The sequence below is a fragment of the Scyliorhinus canicula genome, chromosome 11 (genome assembly GCF_902713615.1).
Source record: "Scyliorhinus canicula chromosome 11, sScyCan1.1, whole genome shotgun sequence".
In the NCBI taxonomy this organism is placed as follows: Eukaryota; Metazoa; Chordata; class Chondrichthyes; order Carcharhiniformes; family Scyliorhinidae; genus Scyliorhinus; species Scyliorhinus canicula.
This window is the reverse complement of record NC_052156.1, coordinates 7,206,089-7,219,513: the sequence shown is the minus strand read 5'-3', so window position 1 is coordinate 7,219,513 and position 13,425 is coordinate 7,206,089. Positions and strand designations below refer to the sequence as shown.

At 49.8% G+C, this 13,425-nt stretch overlaps 1 protein-coding gene across 5 annotated transcripts in view; it reads right to left on the bottom strand.

The window, feature by feature from the left end:
• tpra1 (transmembrane protein, adipocyte asscociated 1) overlaps positions 1-13,425 on the bottom strand; it is a 106,508-nt gene that overhangs the window by 26,889 nt on the left and 66,194 nt on the right. For all 5 annotated transcript variants that reach the window (XM_038812161.1, XM_038812157.1, XM_038812160.1 and 2 more), the window contains one exon: positions 3,582-3,668. In XM_038812161.1, coding sequence (XP_038668089.1) covers positions 3,582-3,668 — 87 coding nt within the window. The remainder of the gene's footprint in view (positions 1-3,581; positions 3,669-13,425) is intronic.

Genomic DNA, 13,425 nt, shown 5'->3' with positions numbered 1-13,425 from the left:
GCAGTTGAAGGCCTGGCGGGCCTCTGCTAACAGTGGGAAGAGTATGGTCTAAAATAGTGGGCGGGCTTTGTCCGCATACTGGGGGACCCACTGGGTGTAATAAGAGAAGAATCCCAGGCACCTCTTGAGGGCCCTGGGACAATGGGGGGAGAGGGAGTTGCATGCGGTCCGGGTCGGGGCCCAGGACTCCATTTTCCACAACATAGCCGAGGATGGCTAGTCTGGTAGTGCGGAAAACCCATTTCTCCTTAGGTGAGATTGAGTTTCTGGGCGGTTTGGAGAAATCGGTGGAGGTCGGCGTCGTGGTCCTGCTGATCATGGCAGCAGATGGTGACATTGTCCAAGTACGGAAATGTGGCCCGCAGCCCATACTGGTCCACCATTCGGTCCATTGCTCGTTGGAACACCGAGACCCCATTCGTGACGCCAAAGGGGACCCGGAGGAAATGGAAGAGGCGGCCATCTGCCTCGAACGCCGTGTAGTGGCGGTCCCCGGGCGGATTGGGAGCTGGTGGTAAGCAGACTTCAGATCCACCGTGGAGAATATGCAGTACTGGGCAATCTGGTTGACCATGTCTGCAATTCTGGGGAGTGGGTACGCATCGAGGTGCGTTAACCGGTTAATGGTTTGGCTGTAATCAATCACCACCCGGAACTTTTCCCCGGTCTTGACAACCACCACCTGAGCTCTCCAGGGGCTGTTACTGGCCTCTATGACTCCCTCACGTAGGAGCCGCTGGACTTCGGCTCTAATGAATACTCTATCCTGCAGGCTGTACCGCCTGCTGCGAGTGGCTACTGGTTTACAGTTAGCCGTTAGGTTAGCGAAGAGTGGAGGGGGGGTCGATTTTTAGAGTCGCTAAGCTGCAGATAGTGAGGGGAGGTAGGGGTCGGCCAAAGTGGAGTGTGAGGCTCTTGAGGTTGCATTGAAAGTCGAGCCAGAGTAAGAGTGGGGCACAGAGGTCGGGGAGTACGTACAGCTGGAAATTAGAGTAGCTGGCGCCCTGAATCGTTAGGGTCGCAACGGTGCGCCCTTGTATTTGAACCGAGTGCAAACCCGAGGCGAGGGAGATAGTTTACTATGCAGGGAAGATAGGGAGCGAACAGCGTCTTACCAGGTCAGGATGTACGAAGCTCTCGGTGCTGCCGGAGTCGAAGAGGCACGGTGTCTTGTATCCGTTGATTTGAACGGACGTCATCAAGCTCCTGAGGTGTTTCGGACGCGACTGGTCCAACGTGACTGCGTTGAGTTGCGGGTAGTCGGCGGCTCGATCAGCAGTGCTCGAGTGGCCCCGTGATGACTGTCCGCGGAGGTCGTAGTCGTTGAGGTGAACAATCGGGTGATGGCCAAGATGGCGGCCCCCGTTGATCGCACGTGGCGGGCGATGAAAAAGATGGCGTCCAAGATGGCCACCCCCGTGGATCGCACGTGGCGGGCGGCGAGGAAGATGGCGCCCAAGATGGTGGCCCGCATGACCGGCCGCGTGGGGGAGGATTGCCAAGATGGCAGCCCCCATGAGTCGCACATGTCAGGCGGAGTCGGCAGACACGCTGCAACGTTGCGGGGCCTGCAAGTTGGGGGAGCGATTGTTCTGGACCGCGGGGGATTTAGAGGGTTTTGATTTCGCCAGGCATACTTTGGCATAATGTCCTTTTCGACCGCAGCTGCTGCAGGTCGCGTTGCAGGCCGGGCAGTGCTGCCGTGGGTGTTGGGGCTGGCCACAAATATGGCACGCTGGAGCTCCATAGTGGGAGGGTGGCCGCGCGGCGCAGGCCTGAGGCAGCCGCTGGTCGGGGGTCCACGATGGGGTCGCTTGGTCTGCGGGGAATGAGTTGAAACTTTGAAACGCGACCTCCATAGTGGTTGCTAGCGCTATCGTGTCCTCCAATTTCTGGGCCCCCTTTTCGAGTAGTCGCTGGCGCACATAGTTAGACCGGAGCCCCGAAACGTATACATCACGGACATCGAGTTCCATATGCTGGGAGGCAGTTACAGCCTGAAAGTTGCAGTCCCGAGCAAGGGCTTTCAAGTCGCGCAGGAAGTCCTCTAGCGATTCTGCGGGGCGGTGGGAAGTGAAAATGTGCCGTGCGTAGACCTCATTCACCGGCCGCACGTATAATCGGTCGAGCATGGCGAGGGCCTCGGTTTACGATTCGGTACAGTTGAGTTGCGTAGAGATGCGATGGCTCACCCATGCGTGCAGTAGGCCGAGTTTCTGCTCCTCTGTAGTCTCGGAGGTGGTCGATGCAGCCAGGTAGGCCTCGAAACACCGAAGCCAGTGTAGAAAGATCTCCTTCGCCTCTGCAGCCTGCGGGTCGAGTACTAGTCGATCAGGTTTGAGGGCTGATTCCATAGTGGTTTTCTTAAGTCTATTAAATTGATGTGACCATCAATTCACTCGAGACACGATTGGAAGTAAACTGTGGTTTTAATAGACTTACAACTGAGCCTGCCTGCGACCAGGAGAACTGAGGGCAGGCTCGCAAGGCTGCAGCACTTCATACTTCTGGTCGTGGGAGGGGTCGTGGGAGGGGCCATGGGCGGAGCCCTGTACAAGTTCCTCATCTCCCCCTGTGGGCAGAGCCGTGCAACGGCTCACAGACAGAGCCCACAGGGCACAATACTATACAGTGTGAACTACATAAAGTACATTCACCACACTCCCACAGTCCAAATATGTGCAGGTTAGGTGGTATGGCTATGCTAAAGTGCCCCTAGATGGGGTTACGGAGCGAGGGCTTAGGTGGGGTGCTCTTTCAGTGGTCCGTGCAGTGGGCTGAATGGCCTCTTTCTGCACTGTTGGAATTCTATGAACCTTTTTCAGTGCCTCTCGAAAAGAAAATCAATTTAGATAAAGAAATTCTGTGGGCAACATGGTAGCATAGTGGTTAGCACTATGGCTTCACCGCGCCAGGGTCCTAGGTTCTAGTCCTGGCTTGGATCACTGTGCGGAATCTGCACGTTCTCCCCATGTCTGCATGGATTTCCTCCAGGTGCTCCGGTTTCCTCCCATAAGTCCTTAAAGACGTGCTGTTAGGTAATTTGAACTTTCTGAATTCTCCCTCATTGTGCCCGAACAGGCGCCAGAACGTGGCGTCTAGGGGCTTTTCACAGTAACTTCATTGTAGTGTTAATGTCAGCCTACTTGTGACAATAAAGATTATTATTCTTCCTCAGTATTCTGTTCTCCCGGCTGAAGAGTAAATTCCAATTTCCGGACTATGGTGTGATTGACCAGACAGAGCCAACGTTCTCCGGATATTGTGTAAGGAAAGTAGGATTCCTTGCTGGAATTTCTTTATCTAAATTGATTTTCTTTTCGAGCAGCACTGAAAAAGGATTCATAGAATTCCAACAGTGCAGAAAGAGGCCATTCAGCCCACTGCACCGGACCACTGAAAGAGCACCCCACCTAAGCCCTAGCTCCGTAACCCCATCTAGGGGCAATTTAGCACTGGCATACGAAAATTTTAGCACCCAAGTCAATAACCAGCTCGGAAAAATGCTTTTGGTTTTCTTTTATACATAGAAATCTAAAGAAGGAAATGAAAGCAGAAGGAAAGGTTTTTCCTCCACCTACCTTGTCCGTTACTATAGCTACGGTGGACGCACTGACTGTCATGGAAACAACTGCACGAGTGATACCCACTGTCGCCACAACGAAAACCTGCAAAAGAAAAAAATTACCCAATTAACTTTTCTAAAATTATTTCATGGCACGTGGGCGTCGCTGGCACAGCCAACATTCACTGCGCATCTCTAATCGCCCTCGAGAAGGTGGTGGTGAACTGCTTTCTTGAATCGCTGTTGCCCCGGAGGGGTAGGTAGATCCACAGTGCTGTTAGGGAGGGAGTTGCAGGATTTTAAACCAGCGACAGTGAAGGAACGGCGATATATTTCCATGTCAGGGCGGAGTGTAGCTTGGAGGGGAACTTGCAGGAGGCGTCCGCATACAAAATCTCTTTTTGGTTCCAGTTTTTAAAGACTAGGTTCGTATTCCCTTGAGTGCTGAAGGTTAAGGGGTGTTCTGATTGAGATATTTAAGAGAATTGAAGAAACTAATGTGGTGAGTGAATCCAGAACCAGGGGACGTAATCTTACAATTCAAGCTAGACAGCTCCGGGGGAGAAGTCAGGAATCACATCTTCCCATGAATCATAGAATTTACAGGGCAGAAGGAGGCCATTCGGCCCATCGAGCCTGCAGCGGCCCTTGTAAAGAGCTCCCTACTTAAGCCCACCATCCCAGTAACCCCAACCCAACCTTTTTGGACACTTAAAGGCAATTTATCATGGCCAATCCACCTAACCTGCGTGTCTTTGGACTGTGGGAGGAAACCGGAGCACCCGGAGGAAACCCACGCCGACACGGGGAGAAACTGCAGACTCCGCAGCAACAGTCACCCAACCCGCGAATCGAACCTGGGACCCCGGAGCTGTGAAGCAACAGTGCTAACCATTGTGCCACCGCGCAGCCCATTGGGCAGAAGAGCCAGGGGAAAATGAGCGAAAAGCCGGGCGGGACCAAAAGGTGCAAGCGGCAGAAGGGTAGTGGAAACCTGGAACACTTGGCCGGAAAACGCTGCTGAGGCCGGGGAGTCAATTGAAAATTTCAAAACCGAGATTGGCAAATTTGACTCCGGGACTAGAGGTTTTAAGGATATGGATCTCGGTGTAGCCGGGCTTTCCGGCTCTTGGGCCCCGCCTGCCAGAGTGGAGGAATACCGTGCCCCCCGATTCTTTTTTTTGATAGTGCTGTCAGAAGATCTTATCAGAAAACTTGGGCTGTGTTTCTGGAAAGAAACATGCCAGTTTCAGTCAGAACCTGACACGTTTTGGGACACATTCTACCCAGTATCTCTTCAGAGAATGATAGGAAACTTCGGACCTGAGCCCTAGAAACTCGCTAACCCTTTCAGCTGGGAAATAACATGAGACAGCGGGAACCTAAAACGAAACAAAGTCAAGGGCGGCACGGTGACACAGTGGTTAGCACTGCTGCCTCACAACTCCAGTGACCGGGTTCAATTCCGGCCTCGGGTGACTGTGTGGAGTTTGCACGTTCTCCCCGTGTCTGCGTGGGTTTTCTACGGGTGCTCCGGTTTCCTCCCACAGTCCAAAGATGTGCAGGTTAGGTGGATTGGCCATGCTAAATTGCCCCGTAGTGTCAAAATGTTTAGGAGGGGTTAGTGGGTTACAGGGATAGGTGTAGGCTTAAGAAGGGTACTCTTTCCAAGGGCCGGTGCAGACTCGATAGGCCTCCTTCTGCACTGTAAATTCTAACCGATCAAATAAATGGAGTATCCCTTAATAAACAATTTCACCACAATCAAACATGTACACAACAGTGAGACACATGGGAAAAAGGATCAGGACCATTTCAGCCCTTCGAACCTGCTCTGCCATTCATTATGATAACTTAACATCGTAAACGTGTTCCCGCTTTTCTCCCATATCCTTTGCTCCCTTTAGCCCCAAGTGCGAGATCTATCTGCTTCTTGAAAACGTACAATGTTTAGGCCTTAACTACTTTCTGTGGTAGCGAATTCCAAAGGCCGACCACTCTCTGGGTGAAAGAAATTTCTCCTCATCTCAGTCCTAAATGGTCTACCCCGTATCCTCAGACTGTGACCCCTGGGTCTGGACACAACCCACCATTGGGAACATCCTTCCTGCATCTACCCTGTCCAGTCCTGATAGAATATTATGGATTTGTATGACCCCACCCCCATTCTTCCAAGCGACTATAACCCCAACCGACTCAATCTCTCCTCGTACGTCAATCCCGCTATCCCAGCAATCAGTCTGGTAAACCTTTGCTGGACTCCCTGTACTCTAGCTCCAGCACATCTCCCCATCATGAGCAACATGTGCATTCCCCCACATCGCCATATACCCAACCACTGAGTCATCAATGGAAGTCATGCTTGTAGAAAAGAAGTGAAAAATTTGGCAAAAGAATTTAATGAATGAAAAAGATGCACTGATCGTCTCCAGTCTCCAAGAAAATGCTCCCATGAAGCTATAGCTTTCATAAGCACGGGCAGCACGGTAGCATAGTGGATAGCACAATTGCTTCACAGCGCCAGGGTCCCAGGTTCGATTCCCGGCTTGGGTCACTGTCTGTGCGGAGTCTGCACATCCTCTCCGTGGCTGCGTGGGTTTCCTCCCAAAGTCCAAAGACATGCAGGTTAGGTGAATATGGCCTGCAAAATTGCCCTCAAGTGTCCAAAAAGGTTAGGAGGGGTTATTGAGACACGGGGACAGGGTGGAAGTGAGGGCTTAAGTGGGTCGGTGCAGACTCGATGGGCCGAATGGCCTCCTTCTGCACTGTATGTTCTATAACCAGGTGCTTTCTGTGCTACTACTGGAGGGTCATTTGTAATCAAACCTGCTCATGAAACGGTTTTGGCGACTGTGGGTGTTGGAGATGCTGTCAATTTTCCAGTTCTGCTCGCTAGCGAGTCCCCAATAACGGACAGCACCACGAGGAAACTTGCAACCAGTGTGACAAAAACTCCCTCCAACCGTTCAACTGGAGCCCATCCATAATTTCATCTGAAACTCCCAGTTCAGAGGGCGTGCTGCAATGCTGGAGGCGCCGTGAAAGACATGAAAGCTCAGGTCCTGTTTTCTTGATCAGGTGGACCTTAAAAAATGTCATGGTTCTATTCAAAGAGCAGCAGGAGAGTTTTTCACTCTTCTCTCCACCATCACTCAAATTAACAGGCTAAGTGGTCATTTTTCACACTGCAATATGTCGAACCTTATAAAAAGAAAATGGCTGCCATCTGAAGAACAATAGTAATGGACACTTGAGGGCACTTTTGCAAGGGCCTGAAGAGATTTTTCCTTTTGAAAACAATCACTCTTCAGACGCAGGTGTTGCTGATAAGGTCCTAATTTATTGCCTTTTCTGAATGGCCTTTGGAGGTGGTGGTGGGGCACCTTCTAGAACCACTGCAGTCCATACAGTGAAAGTACACCGAAAAGGGTAACAGGGCTATTAGGGAGAGGTATTAGGAATTTGCCCTGAGCGGGTGAAAGAATGGTCATATACATTTTATACACTTGCTACACTTGTCGTTCAGAGTGGTGGAGACTGTGGGTTTGCAAGGTCCTGGTGTAGAAGCCTTGATGAGTTGCTGCAGATGCAGCAGATGCTACCATAGACGCAAGTTCCTTTTGTTTAAAAGGTCGCCCATTCAATACCGGCATCACAAATACCTCTGATGCTGGGGAACTTTTTCCACAGGGTGGGCCAAGCGCGTGTTCCTTCATGAACTGCTTCACTTCTCAACACTGTTTATTCTCCCACTGATGAGAAATGTCTCGCTCCTTACCAAATCAAACGGACACCGATAAATAGAAACTTCCAGCCAGGCGCATGAACGCATGAAGTTACCTCACAGAATTCTCAGTTAACTCTTTCACATAGACCAGGGTGGTTTCTTAAAACAGCCTGCCGATTCCTCTGGTGGTAGGTTCGGTGGTTGGGGGGGGGGGGGGGGGGGGGGGGGGGGTATTAGAGGGACGCTCTCGCAGTAGATTACTGGGAATAGGAGTCTAAATTTCGTGGTCCCAACAACGGGAGCCACATCTGAAAAAGAGGAGTTCTTGGGCACTTGTGGGAGCTCACCTCACTGCCAATAAATTATCACTCAACCAAAATGCAGATCATCTGGCCATTCTCACATTGCCAACCTTGCTGTGTACAAAGTGGCGGCTCAGTTTGCTCCATTGTGACAGTTTTCTTTCTGTGGAGTCAAGAATCCTTGCAGCCTCCCAAGTTATCATAGAAAATGTAGCACAGAACAGGCCCTTCGCCCCACGATGTTGTGCCGAACATTTGTCCTAGATTAAGAACAAATTAATCTATAGGTCGCCCATTCAATACCGGCATCACAAATACCTCTGATGCTGGGGAACTTTTTCCACAGGGTGGGCCAAGCACGTGTTCCTTCATGAACTGCTTCACTTCTCAACACTGTTTATTCTCCCACTGATGAGTTAGGTGGATTGGCAAATTGGCCATGCTAAATTGCCCTTAAATGTCCAAAAAGGTTGGGTGGGGTTACTGGGATAGGGTGGAGGTGTGGACTTAGGTAGGGTGCTCTTTCCAAGGGCCAGTGCAGACTTGATGGGCCGAATGACCTCCTTCAGTACTGTAAATTCTATGATATGATTCTACTGTAACGAGGGGAAACTTGAAACTGGGTCTGCATTCATAGAACATAGAACAATACAGCACAGAACAGGCCCTTCGGCCCTCGATGTTGTGCCGAGCCATGATCACCCTACTCAAACCCTCGTATCCACCCTATACCCGTAACCCAACAACCCCCTCCCCCCCCAACCTTACATTTTTTAGGACACTACGGGCAATTTAGCATGGCCAATCCACCTAACCCGCACATCTTTGGACTGTGGGAGGAAACCGGAGCACCCGGAGGAAACCCACGCACACAGGGGGAGGACGTGCAGACTCCACACAGACAGTGACCCAGCCGGGAATCGAACCTGGGACCCTGGAGCTGTGAAGCATTTATGCTAACCACCATGCTACCGTGCTGCTGTAGAGTAGAGAATGGAAAAGGAAATCTAAAATTCAAGAAAGGTTTTCAAAGAGTAATTAAATATGGTGAATAAATAGTGAATTGGTCAGAAGGGGGATAACCTCAAGATCAGCAAGAAAGCATTGTTTCATACAAAAGTTAATGAAAATTTACAGCTCCCTCATAGAGGTCAATTGTTGGAGTCAATTGGGGTTTTCAAGGCAGGTTGTTAAACGTTTGCTCTGCAAGGAAGATGGAGCAAAAGGAGGGTAAATTGAATGGAGGTTCACACCAGCCATAGACTCATAGAATTTACAGTGCATAAGGAGGCCATTCGGCCCATCGAGGCTGCATCGGCCCTTACAAAGAGCACCCGACTCAAGCCCATGTCTCTACCCTATCCCCGTAACCCAGTAACCCCCACTTAATCTTTTTGGACACCAAGGGCAATTTAGCATGGCCAATCCACCTGACCCATACATCTTTGGACTATGGGAGGAAACCCGGAGGAAACCCACGCAGACACGGGGAGAAAGTGCAAACTCCGCACAGACAGTGACCCAAGCTGGGAATCGAAACTGGGACCTTAGTGCTGTGAAGCAACTGTGCTAACCCCTGTGCTACCGTGCTGCCCCAATGCTACTATGCTGCTCCCACTGAATAGCAGAGGAGGCTGGAAGGGCATCTCGTATATTAATAATGCAAATACTTTCTGAAGCAGAGGTAATAATGACATATAATAAAGAATTAAATAAACATCTAAATGGTGAAACAAATATTGAAAGGGCAGGAGGAGAGAGCTGGGAAGAGGGTCAATAGGAGCAGGAACGTACACATGTGGCACCAATGGAACCTGACCTCTTTCCGTGGTAGTTCATGGTATGTTTGGTTGGGGGCGGGGTTGGCTGGCTAGACCAGCATTTATTGCCCATCCCTAATTGCCTGGGAGAAGGTGGTGGTGAGCGACCTTCTTGAACCGCTGCAGTCCACGTGGTGTAGGTACACCCAGAGTGTTGTTGGCAAAGAGTTCCAGGATTTTGACCCAGCGACAGTGAAGGAACGGCGATATGTATCCAAGTCTGGGTGGCGTGTGGCTTGGAGGGGAATTTCCAGGTTGTGGTGTTCCCATGTGTCTGCTGACCTTGTCCTTTGAGGTGGCAGACATCATGGGTTTGAAACGTGCTGCTGAAGGAGCCTTGGTGAATTTCTACAGTGCATCTTGTAACACAGTGCTGCTACTGTGCGTCGTTAATGGAGGGGGATTGAACGGGTTGTCAATCAAGTTGCTTCATCCTGGATGTGTTGAGGTTCTGGAGTGATGTTGGAGCTGCACTCATCCAGGCAAGTGGAGAGTATTTAGTCACATTCCTGACTTGTACCTTGTAGATAGCGGACAGGCTTTGGGGAAATCAGGACGCGAGTTACTCGATGCAGAATTCCCAGCTTCTGACCTGTTTTTGCAGCCGCAGTATTTAAATGGCTGGTCCATGTCTTGTTTCTAGTCGATGGTAACCCTCAGGTGGTGGATAGGTGGGGAATTCAGCGATGGCAACATCACTGAATGTCAAGAGGAGATGGGCATAGTAAACAAAAGGTTAAAATGCAAGCAATGCCGCTTGCCACAAGAGCCGACCACACAGCCCTTTGAACCTGTCTCATCAATCTAAAAGATGAAATGAAAAATGAAATGAAAATCGCTTATTGTCACGAGTAGGCTTCAATGAAGTTACTGTGAAAAGCCCCTAGTCGCCACATTCCGCCACCTGTTCGGGGAGGCTGTTACGGGAATCGAACCGTGCTGCTCGCCTGCCTTGGTCTGCTTTAAAAGCCAGCGATTTAGCCCAGTGAGCTAAACCAGCCCCATTGAGGCTGACCTTTATCGCAAGGCACTTTGCTGACCACTTATGTCCCAGAATTCCTTTACGGACGATAAATGCATTGACCTCAGTCTTGGCTGAGTATCCACAGCTCGCTGGGATACAGAATTCCAAATATTCACAAACCCGAGTAAAGAAATTTCTCCTCATCTCAGTAACTGATTTACCCTTTTATCCTGAGACTGTGAGGCTTAAGCTAGACTCTCCAACCAGAGGGAAACAGCGTCTTAGTTTCCACCCCCTGTTAAGCCCCATCAGAATCTCACACATTTCAATGAAGTCACACATCATTCTTAACTCCATAGATTATGAACCCATTTTACTCAAATAATGACACTGTACTACAGCTGCAGCAGTCAACATCCCATTTATATGGGTCTCTTCTGAAGCATGTGCTCCAAGGCACTCTCAGAACCATCTGTTCTCACAAGCTGCCAGTCACTTACTATTTTAATTCCCCATCCCAATCTAACCTCACTCTCTTCCTGGCCTCCAACAGGGTTGCAACGTATCATAAGGGGCAGCACCACGCTTTCGGATTTTGAAATAGGACAGCCTTGTCCTTCACACTGGGTTCAACCGCCAGATGTCAAACCATTGCTTCATTAATTCAGTCTGCAGGATCTACCGCTACCACCTACACAGCCTTCCTTATTATCCCACTTACCGCCCCCCATATCCAGTCTGTTCTCAAATTACGGGCAGCACGGTAGTTAGCACAAATGCTTCACAGCTCCAGGGTCCCAGGTTCGATTCCCGGCTTGGGTCACTGTCTGTGCGGAGTCTGCACGTTCACCCCCTGTCTGCGTGGGTTTCCTCCGGATGCTCCGGTTTCCTCCCACAGTCCAAAGATGTGCAGGTTAGGTGGATTGGCCATGCTAAATTGCCCTTGGTGTCCAAAATTAGTGTTGGGTGGGGTTACTGGGTTATGGAGATAGGGTGGAGGTGTGGGCTTGGGTAGGGTGCTCTTTCAAAGAACCAGTGTAGACTCGATAGGCCGAATGGCCTCCTTCTGCACTGTAAATTCTATTCAATGTTTCCATTTTCTTTCATGTGATGTGGGCATCGCCAGTAAAGCCAATATTTGTTGCCGTCCCTAACCTCCCTTGAGAAGGTGGTGGCGAGCCGCCTTCTTGAACTGCTGCAGTAGATCTGATGTAGGTACACCCACAGTGCTGTTAGGCAGGGAGTTCCAGGTTTTCCCCGCTCACTGACAGTGAATGAATGATGATATAGTTCCATATCAGGGTGGTGTGGGGCTTGGAAGGGAACATCTAGGTGGTGGGCTTCCCACGTATCTGCTGCCCCTGTCCTTCTAGGTGGTAGAGGACATGGGTTTGGAAGGTGCTGCCGACTTTGGAGAGTTGCTGCAGTGCATCTCGGGTTGGTACACACGGCTGCTCTTGTGCAAGGTGGAATGTTGAAGGTGGTAGATGGGCTGCCAACCAAGCGGGCTGCTTTGTCTTGGATAGTGTCAAGTTTCTTCAGTGTGGTTGGGCCCACAATCAAGTGCAAAATATTCCATCACACTCCTGACTTGTGGGAAACTCTCCACTTTCCTCTCCCTCGTTTCTGTCCTTGCTTATAAACTTCAGATCTCTCATTCTGTCCGGTTCTGATGAAAGGTCATTGCCTGAAACATTAAATCTGTTTTTTTCTCTCTCTCCACAGAACTGATTATTTCCATTTCAAGACTTCCAGCATCTGTATTATTTTGCTTTATGACAGACTCAGGCATTTTTTATATTTGCTGAAGAGATCTCTGACCTTTCTATCGTTTCTGAAGCTTCCTAGAGCCATCAGCTACTATGGGTTTGGTCTTCCTGGTGGCCAGCTTTATGGACTAGGAAGGCTTAGGTTGGAACGGGCACGTCGGCGGAGCCAGGCATCGTGAAGCAATGGCCCAAACAATCCTCTTCGAGGCCATCATCAAGGCAATGGAGGTGACTCAGCAAATAATCACACACAGAAAATGCTAGCATGTTATCAAGGTACTTTTAAAAGCTGTCTGCCCTTGTTTAAATTGAAAGGGAAGGGGGGGGGGGGGGTTCTGATAAAATGTCACTGACCTGAAGTATTAACTGTTTCAGATTTTCAGTATCTTAGTGACTTGCTTCTCCTCTATAGTCAACAGCTTGAAGCATCACTCGGGAAATTCAGGGAGGTCAATTCAAATCGTTTATGGTGTTGGCTATGTCTCACTGGGTAGCACTTTCACCTCAGGAGGGAGGTGACATTAAGGATCACTCTCGAGACAGAAGCCCATAATCCAGGCTGATGCTCAGAGTGCAGTACTACACTAAAGAGATGTCTTTCTGACAAGTTGTTAAACCAAAGACTTGTCCGACCTCTCAAGTAGTTGTGTCAAAGTGGCTCAAGTGTTTTTCAAGAGTAGTCACTGTTGCAATGTCGGAGATGTGGCCCCAGTAGTGGCCTGTGGGTAGCCTCACTGTCTAGCTTACAGATCCCAAAACAACTGTTCACCACTATTCTGTTTCCTGTCACTCAGCCAACTTGGCATCTGTGCTGCCCCTTTTGTTCCATGTGCTTTGACCTTGCTGACAAGTCTGTTATGTGGCACTTTATCAAATGCCTTTTGCAAGTCCATCTTGACCCTCTCTGTTATGCTTCACAAAACAAAGTTCACATTTCGGCAGGAGCGCGGGTGCCAATGAGAAGTACTGGATGTTCTCTCCCTCTTAAATGGTGGCTGTCCACAATATTTCAATTTTACGAACGTTTTGCAGAACTAAAGAAGTTAGTTTGTATCCTATCACTCTTTCTTTTCACACCCTCCCACAGTTTTGTCCCTCCCTATTTCTGTAATCACCTCGCCCTACGACGCTCTGCGACATCTGCACTCCTCCAATTTTGGCTTTTGCATATCCCTGATTTTCTTTTGCCTCACCATTTCCCAGCCTTTACTTGCCGGGATAATCTGTGCACAGCAAGCCCCTAGCATCAGCAAGCAGGTAAGTGACCAGATCATCTAT